This window comes from Ascidiella aspersa, chromosome 7 (genome assembly GCF_963924565.1).
Source record: "Ascidiella aspersa chromosome 7, kaAscAspe10.2, whole genome shotgun sequence".
NCBI classification, from domain to species: Eukaryota; Metazoa; Chordata; class Ascidiacea; order Phlebobranchia; family Ascidiidae; genus Ascidiella; species Ascidiella aspersa.
The window spans coordinates 16,559,220-16,575,918 of NC_139453.1; the positions used below are offsets into that span (position 1 = coordinate 16,559,220).

General features: G+C 35.4%; 1 protein-coding gene across 2 annotated transcripts; it reads left to right on the forward strand.

The window, feature by feature from the left end:
* Positions 1-1,264: 1,264 nt before the first annotated feature.
* Positions 1,265-16,358, forward strand: LOC146138066 (myelin regulatory factor-like). 2 transcript variants are annotated; one of them, XM_083393350.1, is made up of 29 exons: positions 1,265-2,064; positions 6,075-6,141; positions 6,207-6,325; positions 6,392-6,497; positions 6,560-6,618; positions 6,686-6,919; positions 7,433-7,592; positions 7,664-7,788; positions 7,917-8,214; positions 8,537-8,630; positions 9,045-9,146; positions 9,417-9,493; positions 9,563-9,673; positions 9,748-9,916; positions 10,060-10,179; positions 10,438-10,549; positions 10,939-11,048; positions 11,127-11,272; positions 11,346-11,454; positions 11,553-11,641; positions 12,144-12,239; positions 13,524-13,651; positions 13,730-13,782; positions 13,847-14,009; positions 14,217-14,550; positions 14,667-14,792; positions 14,864-14,947; positions 15,033-15,207; positions 15,694-16,358. In XM_083393350.1, the coding sequence occupies exons 1-29, from the start codon at positions 1,953-1,955 to the stop codon at positions 15,835-15,837; spliced, it is 3,822 nt and encodes a 1,273-aa protein (XP_083249476.1). In that variant the 5' UTR covers positions 1,265-1,952; the 3' UTR covers positions 15,838-16,358. The 2 variants fall into 2 exon arrangements, with proteins under 2 accessions (XP_083249476.1, XP_083249477.1); XM_083393351.1 differs by lacking the exon at positions 12,144-12,239 and adding an exon at positions 12,379-12,444.
* Positions 16,359-16,699: the final 341 nt, after the last annotated feature.

Below are 16,699 nucleotides of genomic sequence, written 5' to 3' on the forward strand. Positions count from 1 at the left end.
TTGCTAAATGCTGGTCATAGTCTGTTTGGAAATTTAAATATTTACAAAGCAATCTTTTTAACCCCAATTTTTAAACTTTTTTTTATTATTTATGAAAATCGTTTACAAACAAATATATGTTAGAGTTCCAAAAAGAGCCGAAAATTAAAAAAAAAACGCTAAATGTTTAAAAGTTGTTTAATACGAAAAATGTGATCCATTTATTTCAGTGCTATCCGAATAAGATGAAAATAAAACACGAAAAAAAATTTAAGGTAAAATATCCCGAGAGCGTTAGACATCACAAACCTTGAAAAACTTTGGTCTACATATTTGGAAACGACTTAAATAAAATATGGTCTATCCAGAGGCCAACAGAAGCAAACCTTTTTTTTTTTTCCATGATTTTGTAAATAAAAATGCGACTGTTAGATTTCGAATTGCTTATTTGTTTGCGTTACAAATGTGTGAGGTAATTGGTGCCATCTGACTCTGTTGTTTGGTAAACTATTAACAACGAGTACCATCTGGGGGCGGCGCTTGATTTCGTTTGGACCTCGCCTATTCTCATATATTTTTATTGTACTTGAAAGAACAGCCAATGTTTTTGTGGAATAACTGATAAATTATAAAAGCTGTACATAAAAAATTTAAGAAGCACTGTTTAAGGTTTAAATAACATTATTTTTTTATCAGTCGTCTAATATTATCAACTTTGCCGGCGTTATCGTTTTGGCCTTTTAGTTAGAAATTTGCTGGTTGAAGCTAAAAAAATCTGGTTAAAAGCTGAAAAAAGGCTGGTTAAAGTTGAAACATTCTATTTCATGATATTTAGCATAATTGCGACATTTTTTTTGACGAATTTTAATTATTAAGTTTTATTTTATCGAAATTTTGCAGCCAAAGATTTGTGGCGTTATACAGAACAAACCAACAAACTACATTTTAACAAAATTTAAACATTTGTGGAAAAATATAAAGGTTTTTCGATATTGTAACGACATATACTTGTATTATTGGATCAGATTTATACAAAATCAGATAACAAGGTTTCTGATACTTCCTATTATAGGTTTTACTTATGGTTTTATTTCTGAACAAATAACTGAACGTGAGTAAAAGTTTCGCAAGGCGCTAAGTTTGTAGGATGATGTTTGTGACGTCAGGTAGGTTCTTAGTACCGGAGGCAATGTCGTCTCCGGTGGAGACGAGAACGAGCGAGAACAGGATACGATAATGGGATTCCACGGCACTTGGTCAGCTGTATTTTCAATAATCGGAGATCACTTTAATTCGTATCTTAGGTATATGTTGTGCTGTATGCAAAGAGTAAAGGTGTATGTATAAAGTGTAGAATTCGAGAATAAAATTACTAAACAGGACTGAACTAATAAGTTGACAACAAACGTCGCTTCAGTTAAACGCTAAACAAAAACATTATTTTGCTTATATATTAGAAACAGAAAACTACAGTATATCGTGGTCCGAAGTGTAAAGAGTAAACCGGTTTAGCAAATAAACTCTAGATTCGCTTTCTAGAATAGGCTTCTACTAGTGTTGATAGCAAAAGGTAAAGTTGCACCATAAGTTGTGACTTGGCATCCATACCTATTTGCAGTGCAGTAAGGATCGGATTGAAACCCCCGCCATCATTTTTCACTAATCGGAAGTAATCTTTCGGTTTATTGATTTCACAACCGACCAATGGAAACGTGCCATTTGCGTCACGAGACTTCCGACACTTTGGAAACAAAGGCTTTGAATTGAAGTACTAACAAATTAGTCAGTGAGTTTAATAAAATATCGCAAATCTTAGGTTTTACTATTAAGATTAACGTTTTTAGGCAGGTGAATAACGTTTTAGGCAGGTGAATAAACTTGTAACGTTGTTTCTTGTTGCTGCTGAGGTGTTGGCGCACCGTAGATATAAACGTAAGCAAGGGCTGCAGTTTGAAAATCAGTTTACGCTAAACATGACGGAGTATCTACGTAACAAACCTCGGGTCGATACGTTTAACTCCTTACATGCTGACAACATTGAGGGAATCCTCATCAAAGAAGAGATTAACCAAGTTCTTGAAAGCGGTAATTACAATTTTATAATCTATACTATCAAGAAAATAAAAGATTCTCTGCAACGGGTATTTCGATTTATTTTTGTAGGTATTAGTTTTGTTTGTTTCTATTTTATCGGAGAAACTATACGTCCTCTATAATATTTAGAAAAAGTCAACAGTGTGTATGTTTTGTTTAGGATTAAAGTAGCCCTTCTTCTGTGATAAAGAGTTGATCAAATAAATTTTCGTGGCCTTACTCTGAGTTAATCCCTAAATTGATTGTGAATTTTGTTCCCAAACCTATAGGCTTTATATACTGGCAAACTTATTTATTTCCAGTTCCAATTTTTCCAAACTTTAAAACAACTTTAGGCTACCTACATATTTGGTGTCAATAACACCCACAATATATCGTTGCTATTTCCCTGAGAACTAGAAACGTAAGTAAACTTTACATCCATCATTGCAATTTGTGTAAATTTCAAACAATCAGTAGGAAAACCAGCCTTTAACACTTAACTATCCCCCAAAATGGCACCCTATAATCACTCATTACGCCAATATTTGGGTAATTATTGAGTTCGATTGCACTTGGAAGGGCGAGGCCTTCAACTTAACCTCCATACAATTATATGTTAAAAAGGCCAATAAGCTAGTTTGATGTCTCTGAAAATGTAAGTAGTTATTTAAAAGGATATAACGATTTTAGTTGGTCTTCAGTAAATTCTTAATTCGAATTTTATGACCTATCGATGGATCAATATTTTGCTGCAGATCAAACAGATCAAATCGCAAAATATATTTATTGTTGAAAATCAAATTTTAAGGAAACTGTTATTTGGGCAACAACTAGTAGTTTTGGGTTATTAACATATACAAAATGGAACAAAACAAAAATAAATCGACTATAACACAACTTTGTAACGTGATTAAAACGATAGTATGTAAATTAAAAGTGTTAGTTGATGTTAACACAAGTGAGATGCTTCCCCTCCTCCACACACATACAGTCATACACACACAAACACACATAGTTTTTTTTGGAAAATATATTTGTTTAGCAATATTTTTTATTGCGAAAACAATTTAATGCATTGAAAGCGCAAGCGATCAGAGGACGAAAACAAAACACCAATGGTGTTACAAATGTAACAAATATTAACAAGGTGTGTTCTCAGTTACCCTATACCTGTCGTCGGGTTATTCAATTTTTATTCGCAAAAAGGCTCAAGGCGTTATGGGAAAATAACTTAGCATTTTATAGCCAGCTTATTATATTATAATGTAATTGTAAACGCTATAACCTGTAACGAATTATAGGCCTATGCTCGCCAAATAAATGTCCCATGGCAATGTAAAAATAACATAGATGGCGCCTGGAGGAAGTTATCAATGTTGCTAGCAACAATTCTAAGTGCTGGGAATCCCAACAGAGCTTTCAATGAGAACTAAGTTTATCCTGTTGGCCTGTTTCCATACTTAGCTAAATATATCTACCCGTAACAACATATTGGCTCGGATCAGATTTAATGTTATTTTAAACAGCGTGTTTTTTATTTTTGAAAAATCTAATACTCCTAACTGACAAACAAGGGTCATTTAAACAAAACAAGGCTATTAAAACCTTTCATTAGTTTAATTCCTAGATTGTTATGTGGGCTTATGTAACTCGTAACTCGCCGCGCAGTGAAGGTCCTTGATGTTAACGATTTTAATTCATTGGTCATGTTTGAACAAGGCTGACTTGCAACCACCCTTTCTAATTACTTTAAATCAACTTATCATGCGCTATTCTTTTGAAGTTAGCGATCTAATTTGCTTTACTACTATCATTGCAAGCTTTTACACACGAATCGTAAGTTTGACGACAATTTTACTGCAGCCTTCCTAACTGCATTAACACGTTTAATCCTCCGATCGGAATGCGATTAATGCATTAGTGATGAATCTTTTTCTTGTTACTGAAAAGTAAACAGAGTTTACGATGTATTACGCAACTGATGGTATAGCAAAATACAACGTTTTTTTGTAAACACTGCTATTTTATTCTAAGACATTACGATTAATGCGTAAATGTTTGTAAAACAACATGCGTGCTTCTAGAAAAGAACTTTTATTTGTCAGCGCGGTCAATGTTCTTGAATATATTCAGTCTTTTACTCAAACCATAATTTATGCGATGCCACAAATGTACTATGTAGCCAATTACTTTCCTCGTTGGTGTTGTACACCTCATTGCAATAAAAACTTGCAAGTATAAACTTGAACTAAAACGTATCATACAATTTAAATGAATCCGACTTTTTAGACGGTGAAGTATATATGCAAAATTGTTTGTTACCGAATGCTGTTGAACTGCCTACAATATTTTTAATTCCGATATAAAGTCCCCCAAAAAAACATGTTAACGCTTAAGCCGAAAATTCAATTACGCTCTCCCAATAGTTATCGTGAAACTCGCAGTGGTCTCGTAACTACAATGTTTGCAGGTTGCGTGTAATCACCGACATGTAAACACACCTCACTTAACAGTGAATAAAATGCCTAAATGCAAACAATCATGCCGATTATCAGGATTTGTTTGCTGGTTTACATGCTTCACAATATCGTTGTCGGTAATCAACGGTCGAACTATCGTTAGATAAGTTTACCCGGTAACAGTATAGGTTCTGGATTTAACGGTACAAAATATTGCGTATATCTTGTAGTATTTTTGATTATAAAAAATATAGATTATAGGTAAAAAATAGATTGTAGATAAATGTTACAAAGCATATAATGCAGTTTGAGGGGTCTACTTGCACTTTTTCGTTCGTTTATTTCTGGATTATTTTGCGACTCACTTTGTTCAAAAAGACGTAAAATAATTTATAGTGCAGTTAAATGCACGTCGACTTAATGGCATGGTTAGACGTCCCTTCTGCCGCTCGACCCCTTTTGTTGACTTTACTTGCATTGTGTTTTTCCTCGAAATTGCAGCGAGTAGAATCAACTTATGCCTGGGACTGGTTTAAGTGCAGCAGAACAAATTGCATAAGTGCTTCAGTGGCAATAAAGGAAATATTTTAGATGCAATTTAGAGCGCATATATGGTTGTTGATGTTAGAAAATTTGTGTTTTTGATATTACGCGGTTAACAATTTAAAGAGCGTTTAGGAAGTTAAGTTAAGGTTAAAGTATAAGTAAAGTATATTGAAACAAGAAATTCACATATACGCTGGTTAAAATGTTTTTTTGATTTGATGCAAAGCATCTGTAGTTAATTGATGGTAAACAATCTGCTAAAAGTTAAGATTTTAATTAATTAAGTATAACTTTATATGTTGAGTATACATCTTTTTACTGAACATTGACAACTCATCAAAATTAAACAGAATTTGCTTAAATTCTGTTGAATCGAAAACAATGCAAATACGTCGATTTTAATAAGTGCAGTTTGTGCCAGAATTTTGCTTAGTGCACAGGACAGAGGTTAGGTAAGGAACTATACGTGTGCTTGGTTTTGTTATGGAAGACCACGAAAAAGAGGGAGTAAAGGATCTAGAAAACTTAACCCAAGATCAGTTGTTTCCCTTTGGTGAGTTTAGTCGAACAATTCTCGGACGACTCCTAATATTATTGTGTGTTAGCTCCAAATAGGTGTCAGTTGTCAATCAAACGCGGTTAAGCGTTACTCAATGTTTGTCCTCACTTCATTGGTGAAGAACAAACAACCTTATCGCATGTTTCGCACAATCATTCTCCAGTTCTGTGTAACCAATATATATTGTGGCTTCCGACCCATGTGACCAATCTTCGATATTCTGTTATCTTGTTTGCCAAAAAGTCAAGCTGCCTTAAAACTGACTTCAGACTTTAGACTATAAAAGAAAACACTTGCACTGCTTTAACGAAATAAGGTTAAATCCACTTTTCAGCTAAACTGTCTGCACCTAGCATGTATGTGTTTATATATTTTGCCAAAAATCGAAATTTGTGTCGAACACATGTAACTTTACCGCCACCACGTGTAAAATTTTGTATGCAATTTTGTTTCAGATGAAGGTTTACAATTCCCCGAAATCGCTGGATTGGACGACCTTCTTGCAAAAAACTATTCCGAAATGTAAGATAGGTGTGGAACAACATAATAAAAATGTCAAAGAATATAATGTCTCATTTTTTTATTAGCTCGGATGATATCATAAATATCCAACCATCACCACTTGAATCAAGTCACAACTCGTGCGATCAATTACACGGCGGACAACACCAGGAACAGGAACTCAGAAAACGAGAAAAAATACCAGGTGATTTTAACTCTTTAAACGCGAAAATAAACCGAAGTAAAAATTTAACTCTGCCTGTATTGTTAGCCAATATTCAACAGACCGAACTTCGACGTCCGAATATTGACTTAGAGCCGGCTTCTCACAACAGAAAGTTTGTGCAACCCCGAAACAATCAATCATTTCAGCCAAGGTACATTTGTCTATTTTCGTAAAAACCTTCGATGTGTTCTACCAGGTTTCTTGTCGTTGCAGTTGTCTCCCAGATTCGCCGCCGGACTCTGGTTCGGAACCGTACTCTCCAACTCAAGAAGGTTATTTCACATCTTTAAAAAAGAACGTTTTTTATTTTAATATATAACACTGTTTATATATTTGCAGCTCATTTGATGCGATTTGGCGTGCCCCAAAGTGTCCAAGTTTATACCAATCAAATGCAGCAGAATGACATATCGCCCAATCGCGACTATCGAGTCGAGAAATATAGCACGAACTCGATCACTTCGCCAACGGGTAGCAGCAGCAGTTATGAGCATTCCCCCACGAACCAATACGACAACAGACTTTCAATAGAAGGGATGCACCAATCTACGTCTATGCTGGAATATTCTTCAGGTAGTTAATTTTGTTACAGTTACAGGGTAGTGTGAAATTTATTCATAAGAATGACACTTAACTGATTAAAATTTTATAAGGTTGTTCAGTTGTTTCATAACTACTCACCAACGCGGTAGCGGGTGTTGACCAAACTGCAAAGCCATGAGAATATTTATTCATATTGGCAAGGCAATAGTACAAAGGTCCTCCTAACTATTTTAAAGAGCGACCTGTCACTGATTAACTGCTATCGGAATTCAGAGTATACTGCATGCTGGTTAGGCCGAACATACAAAATTATTGCATGTTAAGTGTTGAGTAAACAACGTGCTGCAACAACAATTTAGTATGGCAATGTCGTTAAGTTGAACGACCTTTAGGCTGTCAGCATTTTTGTAGGTTTACTAAAACCCTGTGATAACTTTACTAAAAAAAGTCATGTATAATCAATTAATCATGTTAAAACAAATTATGTTGCCTTCAATATTATATTACGCCTGATATCATCTTTTAATCTATTTTATTTCTTAGGAAATGAAACTCAGTTTTCTGCCATTCCAAGAGATTCAACTGCAATGTACAATGAAGGAGATCCAAGTATGCGATACGCTTCCAGCAGCCTTAGCCCGGGATCGACAAATTCAGATGGGTCTTGTCAAAGCTCAATGCAATCCATGACGTTCCCACAAGGGTAAACAGAAAATTACTTTGACATAAAACTTGTTTATTTTGTGTAATTAAAATGCTTGGGTTTTGTCAAAGAGCACCAGTTAGCAAAAAGCGAAAGCATTCCGAGTCGCCGCCTGGGACCTTGGAACACCTCAATGCGTCATTGCTGAACCAGCAATATCACAGCATGATTCAGCAGCAGATTAAACAGGAACCAGGTATTTTATTAATGATAAATTAAGAAGTTATTACCTGTATCACATAAAATACTCCATACTAAGAAAATAGTATTCAGTTTGTAGGGCAAAGTGTTGGATAAGCATTTGTTTATAATTATTGTTTACAGATTTGAATCCCTCCGCCACAACTGATGCTAGAAGAGCGGCATACTTTAACAACGCTTACGAAACTACAGAAACCCAAGGTAATCCGTCAATTCCAATGAATGTAAACCACCCTCTTGCAATGAACGGGAGTGCGGTACATCACCCGCAATCCAACCCATTGATGCACAACGAAAGAAGCCTTTCAACTAGCAATCCACAAACCCAGTACTCGGACAGCAGCACATATCAAGTGATAAAGTGGTCACCATTTGTACGTGATACGTGGGGATCAATTTACGATTCAACTGGAAAAGAGTTGTACGTATAACAAAATAAATAAAAAACAAAACGTAAATTAAAATCTATCTTAGTCTACTACAGTATCTCAAAATCATGTTATTTGTTCCATTTTTTATACGAAAAAAGATGAGACCAAGATTAGAACCTAATATTAATATCACTCTAACGAAGTATTCCGAACCGTCCATAAGCCATTAACCACATTATAAACACTAATGAAGATGAAAAATGTAAACTCCACTTTATATAATCAACTGTCAACTGCAACCCAGCACAACACGTCTTGAATGATTTTAAACAGAGGTTTCCTTTATCATTTACAACATTTTTTTTGATGCAGACAAACTGTTTCGTATCGGGTTGATGCCGATAAGGGTTTCAACTTCGCAGTTGCTGATGACACATTTGTCTGTCAGAAGAAAAATCACTTTCAGGTAATAGTTATTATGTAAATTTAACAAACTGTACAGAACTTTCCAGAATTATTTAATTTAAATCAAAACGAGTAAATCTATAAAAATACTGGCTGGGTAAGTGTAATCGGTACACCGATCTATTGAGATGAGTTGACCGTAATATTTATCTCAATGCCCTGGCCTTTTTTATAGGTAACTACTAAAACAGTACATTTGATATTAGGACCTTAAACGATTTTGCGCACTGGGGACAACCTAGATTAGGCATTTTGTAATAAATGAGCAGCATTATAATCCTCAGGACCCGTCGTCGCCTTCTGCGATAGAAAATTTAAATGCACTTAACGAAATGTGTCAAAAGGGATGGGGTTACGTAAAAGCATTAACAATGCCCTTAAATAAACATTTTAACATTACATATTGTTATAACAGGTAACAGTGCATATTGGTGTGGTTGGACATCCAAGTTATGTAAAAACCGAAGAAGGACTGCGACAAATTGATGCGTTCTACATTAACCTGTACGGAGTAAAGGTAGGATTTTTGCAAATTAGGAGAAAAATCGTTTTGGAAAAACTCTACTGCGACATCATAAAATGGCAAAACCAGTAAAGTTTGTTCACCTGTTGATGATTAAACATCCAAATAGCAATGCATTTAGGGCAAACAACTTTTATGTTTAGTTCCCCGCATTTTAGTGCATGTCGCCTTACCTAACATGAATAGTGTGTGCAATGTGAAACAACGTCACGTAAGTAACTCATTGACAAAAATATTGTGCAAATACAAACAATATCGTTTCAGTTCGAAAGTCAAAACCAAACTATTGCAATCGAACAATCGCAATCCGACCGAAGCAAGAAAGCTTTTCACCCAGTAAAGTAAGTTAGTTCGTTATTTTTTCTTGTGTTTTAAAGTAATTAGGCAAACATTAGTTGTTGTTGATGCAGAGTTGACCTTCCTGGAGATCAGGTCACCAAGGTGACTATCGGAAGATTGCATTTTAGCGAAACAACGACAAACAACATGAGGAAGAAGGGAAGACCTAACCCGGAGCAAAGGTAAGCGGAATCATTTGGTGAAAAGATCTTCTATTCACCTGTGACGCTAATTATATCTTTATTGTGTTATACAGATACTTCATGTGCATAGTGGCTTTGTATGCACAAAGTGGCGGAAAAAGTTATACAGTCGCTGCAGCTGGAACTGAGAAAATTATCGTTCGTGCTTCTAATCCGGGTCAGTTCGACCAAGATGACATCCAGTGGCAACGAGCACAGTTTCCGGATGCTATTTATCACCATGTTAGTATATATGCTGCATACATCACACACACATAATAATAAACGAAGGTTATTTTAGACCTGGATTCCAAATATTTTCCATAAACAAAAAATAAATACCTAATATAATTATTAATTATGACGCGATTATCATAATGTTTCAGGGACGTGTGGGTATTAACTACGATCACCCAGATGAAGCACTCGTTGTTCATGGAAACGTCAAAATCACAGGTCATCTCATGCAACCATCGGATAGAAGAGCCAAGGAAGGAATCCAAGAGGTATTACTTGGGTGTTTTTAAATACAAATTTATTTTAAATTTGGGTCAATAATCCCAATATGATTATGTCCTGCACACGCAGTGTGAGCATATTACTTTAGGATTCCATTATAAAAAAGGTATTTCTACATTTGTTGGAAATATTATTACAAACCACAGAATCACGACCGATTACAAAAAAAAGTTACACTAGTGATCTCTCATGGACTATTTCATGAAATTTTGTAGATTTTTTTCAATATTGCGCTTTATTTCCAGGTGGATACCAAGAATCAGCTGGAAAATGTTGCCAATATTCGCATTTGTAGATATAACTACTCACCAGAGTATGCTGTCCATGCTGGAATAGACAGCAACCGAGTAGAAACAGGTAATGTGCTGGCTTCATATTTAAAACATTTTCAGCCTTTGCTATATACGCCAATGCAAAAAATTAGATAGAGCGGTACGGTAAATCAACTAATCCAACTTATCCTGGGGTTACCAAACTACGGCCTGTGTTCCAGTTACGTCCTACCGGTTTATTTTCTTGGGCCAGCCGCATAATTCCTAAGAGTCTAAAATACTGTTAGTATTACTTCATTAGCCTAAATATTTACAAAAACTAAGCTAATTTTTGTATTACAAACGACAATTTTGAAATAAATAAGGTTAATCTGTTCCTCGACCCCCAAAACTTTTTTATTCGGCCCTTAAAAAATTTGGTGCCCCCATGAACTAGACTAATGTACTTTAACTCTTAACTTTACTCCATTTAAGGTGTGATTGCCCAAGAACTGGCTTGCGTAATGCCTGACGCTGTGAGAGAGACTGGAGACGTAACCTTAGAAAATGGAGAAACTATCCCAAAGTTCCTAGTCGTCGACAAGGTATAATGTTATATGGCGTCGATTTAAACGTTATTTTCACACGATCCTATCGCTAATGTTATATGTGTTTATAAATAGGATCGTCTATATATGGAAAATGTGGGAGCTGTAAAACAAATTTATAAGATGACTACCAACTTTGAAGAAAGAATAGATGAGCTGGAGAGGTGGAACAATAAGCTAAAGCGGAATCGAAAGTACGACAGTTTTCGGTCGGACATAAGGTAAATATTTCTGTCAAAACATCCAGGTTGTTGTAACTGTATAACAACATTTATGTATTGCTGTTAATAACAGCGGTCTTACAACGCCAAGCCTCAGTCGCATCGGAAGCGCAAGAAAGCCAGCTAAGGCCCGTAGCAGCGGAGGTGCCAGTAGTACCAGTGGTGGAAGAAATGGAAGAAAGGTATGGTAATAAATCATGCCCCCACAGTATATCGAACAAATTATATTTCTTGTGCGTTTTAGGCCTCTTTAATATTTCTTTTTGTAAAACTATTGTAGAACACATCAAACCACCCCAAAAAAGGATGCATGAGCAATACATTTGTTCAAGCAATGGTCATTGGCCTGGTCGTCATTATGGCATTCAGGTAAGATTATAAAAAAGTATACGTTGTAAATCAAAGGATTTTAACTGAAGAGGAAAACCCCACTAGAGTGAAATTTAAATTTATAAAGGCAAAAATTTGTTTTTTATTCGTAAGTGCGTGAATTTCTTATCATCAGTTTGTCTTCGCCAATTCGCAAGGTTTATAAGCTTTTGACGGAACTATTCTCATACCTTGTTATTACATGTAATGCGCTCATTGTGCTTGCCGTTCGATACGTATGCGTCCATAGCTAGTTTTCAACAATATATATTTTGATTTTAAATATATTAAGAACTAACATAGACGTCACAATTTTTTTTAACAAAGTTATGTTATCTTCCATATGAATAAATGTAATGATGTTCTTTAAAAAACAAATCCTACAGAGAGGGGATTTTAGCTTTAAATATAGCTGCGTGTTACACAGGCCCACCTTTAAAACAAATGTTGACAGCCACTTTAAAAACGATATTAATAATGATTTATGATATAATTCTTTTAGCGTTGTGGCAATGTCAACACTGTACATTGTTAATATGCACCACAAGGAAGAGCAGTGCACCACCTGTGTCGTTGATAATCGCACCAAAATCTTTAGGTAAATTTCCTAGACGCACTTTCGCATGTCAAACTGCATCTCGCTTTTTCCTAACCCCGGCTCCTCTTTCTAACCACCTTCTAACAAGAACGATTTTTTCTGTTTTACTTTGCATGAATTCTTCTTGGTGACTTAACAGTGTAATAGCAATGGCGAGCCTATATATTCTCGAACTGAAGTCGGACAATCAAACTGAAACAGACAGGTAAACTTCAACAGTAACGCTATATAACATGATGCAAATAACACAAGTAAAATATGTTTCGATTATTGACCTTATTTTGCATCTTTTTTTTGTTTTAATGCGAACCTATAAGTGTAAAAACAAAACACTTGACGTTGCCCAGGTTGAGTAGGGAATTTTCCAGTTAAATACAATATCGCCTTAAACTCAGGTAGACCTAAACCTGGATGAAACATTGGCTGGGCTACTGGCGTTGTCCCACGGACATATTGGAATTTTTAATAAGCGCGATAATTATAGTTTGCAAAATTCATCTAAAATTTTTGCGATAATTATAGTTTGCAACGTAAAAATCCCCCACAGCAATACTCATCGCCCTATGCTGTTTGCTTTTGATTGTGTCCTTATCAGTTGACTAAATTCTTTCCCACAATAAGATTAACATTTTATAGAAATAAGGCACATGGGGAAATGGCGTTTAATCAATTGCGTGATATGTAAATCAAATACAAAATCCTGGCGCCGAATGTTTTTTGGCTAGATGAACAAAACAGTGACGTTCGTAAACAAATCGTTTATTAGAGTAAATACAAAAATGTGTTCAATTTTTTTATTGATTCAATTTTAATTAAAGCCACTAAGCTGTGGTTACTTATTATGTTGTCCCATAATAAATGTATTGTAAAAACTAGCTTGCTTCGCCGTTTCCCGCTGTTTTTTCAGATTTAAAATGTTTTGGGGAGTTACGACTTTCACGCCTACCGTTTTGTTGAAACAGTGCAAAATTGCCCAATTATCATTTACCAGAACACAATGTTTTGTAGTGTGTTTTAAATTTATCGAATATAGCGCGCTACACTTGGCTAAGCAAGCCACACATTACCCTCGCGTTTCAGAGTTTGTCTGGAATAAACCTTTTTCTTTAATTGTTTCTGAGCAAGCGAAGTAGCTCGATAAGGCGCACGACATTTTATTCCCACGTTGCCGTTGGTGTATTGCGACGCGCGAACAACCCAGCTGACCAACAAATCTCGAAAAATACTTATAAGAAATGCTTTTAATATAAAACCACACCAATACAACGACATTTATGAAAACAGCGAAGGAAACGTCAGTGGCAGCGACGGGATTCAAAATACTTCGCAAGGAATTTATAGTTCTCCGACACATTACTCGACCAAAAGTTTCACGACCTTAACAACGAATCCAGGAAAACAACCTAAGAATCGTAAGCTATTCTTTTGATTTTTCACTTGAAATCGTTATGAAAATGCAACCAATAATATACTGATTTGTTTCTGTTCAGCACCGCCTATAAAGTATTGCCCAGAAAACCACTCTGCATGTGTAAGCAGTATGGTAAGAATCTGATTGTTATTAAATTTTAAATATCATATCAATGCTAATCCAACCATTATAAAAGGATTTTTGTTGTACGGGAAAACCGGCGGGAAAAACTCTGTCTGAAGAAGATTGTCCCCGAGTACTGAGAGTTGGTGCCGATTATTTGGAAAATTTGATGTCTCACACTTCTTCAACGCCAGTTGTTACAACATTCCCGGGAAAAAAAAGTCCTAAACCAAGAGGTTAATACTTGATTCTATCTAATTTCAGACTGGAATGCTTTTGCCTCATATAGCTAACAAATGTAAATAGTCGAGCATTATGACATTCAAAAGTAAGCCACGTTTTTGTTTAAAGCTGTTGTTAATCATTCTTGTGATCAGCATTTATATGTTAAAACACATTGCCCTTAAATTTCCCTATTCCAATGTATTTGCACTTCAACGTAGATTTTGAAGGAAATGCCAAAAAAAACCATTTTAGTCATACTGGGTTGCGTAGTCACAAGAATGGAGGCAAATACAAGAATGTTAACATCGAAGATGCAGAATATGAACCAGACTACCAACACCTTCCGCCGCTCAACTCAATCATTAACATGGATAACGGAAACTCTGACGATAAAGTGGTAGATCAGTCGCCCATAATCAAGCCTGTCATTCGAGAACTGCCCGACTTTGCCACAAAAAAAAGAGAAAAATTAAATAAAATAAAGAAGGGTAGAAGTGAAGATGATATCGGGGAATTGGAGGCCAATCGGCATCGAGTGCACAACATCAACAGGTTTGACAATCGTTGTTGTGTATTCAGCAAGTTGTACAGTGTGTATACTTTTCAAATATTAATAGAATAATATGCTACAGAAATTGTAAAACTATAATATTTCCTTTTCGTTTCAGACGAAGTGTAGCGAACGATGATACCGATTTCGAAAATAATGTGGTTGGCCTCAATAGCTTAATCCTGGTCGAACCCAATGTTGAATTACACAACGATAGCATGGGAACCACTGGATATTCGCTATGGTAAATAATAACTTTCACAGCCAAAAGTTAGAAAAAATTAAATTGACGTAATAAATTTCTATATTATTTAGTGAAATGGATAGAGCAAACTACACATACAAAATACCTGTAGACAAAGCTACTGCGACTAACGTCCCAATCACATTGCGATTCAGGTAATCAAAATTGTCACAAAGAGTACTGTTAGTATTGTTGTTCCTCGTTAATTGACTTTTTAATCAAATTTACTTTATTCCTTAGTTTAAGCAGTCCTGCAAATGTTATTTTGTGTGGAAATATTTCGAAAGAATCGTGCCCGGACGCTAATCTCCAAAAGGATCAATCAAATATTACGCAAAAGAACGGAAAGACAGTTCAATTTGTTTTGGACTTTACAAATTATGTCACTGCAGATTACATCTTTCGTGTCACTACTGTAAGTATAATGACCTTGCTTAAATTTCTAATTACCAATAATAACAGTGATACTTATTGTTGTCGGATTGGAATTGAAACCGATCTTTATAAATAACCTCCTTACTGTTTGATGCAATACGCTTTCGTTAGTTTTGACGCAACATAAAATGTCATAAAAGTTTAGAGATATGTAATCCTTGCGCAAAAGCTGATGAAGAGCTACTTGGGACTCACAAAGGTTGTTGCGCGACTCGCAGTTTACGATCGTTATTAAACAATGCGTATTGGGATATGTTCTTAAAAAACTGCTCCCGCTATTTTCGTAGCATTACTGTAGAGTCGTTGACCCTACGCTGAAAAGATGACGCACAGACTATAGATAACATTGTTCTAAATTAACAACACTTGTATGATCAAAATAAAGGCGAGTAATACTTACATGATTATAAACAAAAATGAAAAAAAAACTTTTTTGTGTGTGACACCTTAAACATATTATTTAAAGGCTAGCGACCTCGATACAATGTGCGAGGCACCGGACAGTGCCTGTGGTTCAAGTTATACGGAATATCGACTTCACTTCTACCGACTGGATACAATGTGCACCCCAGTTTCAGAACCAATGCAAAATTACGGCGATTATGTTTAATTCAAGTTATTAGCGCAAAGTTGAATTGTTCGAGGTCACAAACGTCAACGCGATAACTGAACGTATTATATTTTGCACTATACTACGCTATGACGTTTTTTTAAATCTATGAGCCATACAAAAGACTTATGCTAATGTTTGCTTATCCATTTACACTTGCCAAATCGGGTGTGCAATATTATGTAAAGCCATAGCAAGAAGTTTGCAACACAATATTTTGGTACCTTATTTTGCACCCGCTTTATTTCCACAGTAAATCAGTATGTGGAACGCAATAAAAAATACATGTCCATCACTTTGTTAAAGTTCCTGCCAAGTTTTGTAAATAGTTTTTCGATTTTCCATTTGTATAACTAGTTCTGTTTTAAAATGTTATATGACTTTTTTACTATTCTACCCTTCTGTACTTTATGCTTTGTCGTTGTGTGCATGGACGTCGTTATACAACGTATCGATTCGACGAAAATGTTTTGTGCAAATAAATTAGCTGTACAGTGTAATGATAGTCAGTTGTGCTTATAAAGCATAAATATACCAGAAATACTGGAAAGCACATCTCCTTGTTTGTGTAAGACGATAACGAAATGATTTCTCAAGGTTGTTTACAAACAGTAAAGCTTATAACTTATCATAGCGAATGCAAAGTCTTATCATAGGGATCATAGCGAAATGCAAAGTCTTATTATAGGGAAGTTAAATTTTGCCTCCGCAAAAAAAATGTTCTCAAAATTTTCCAAGGGGGCCACGGTGTAAAAAGTTGGGAACCCCTGGTTTAAATCAATGTATTCTTAGCACGTCCTGACTTTTAGGTCAAAAAATAATCGTTCAACTTATCATTAAAGTTTTATTGTAATTGCGTGTC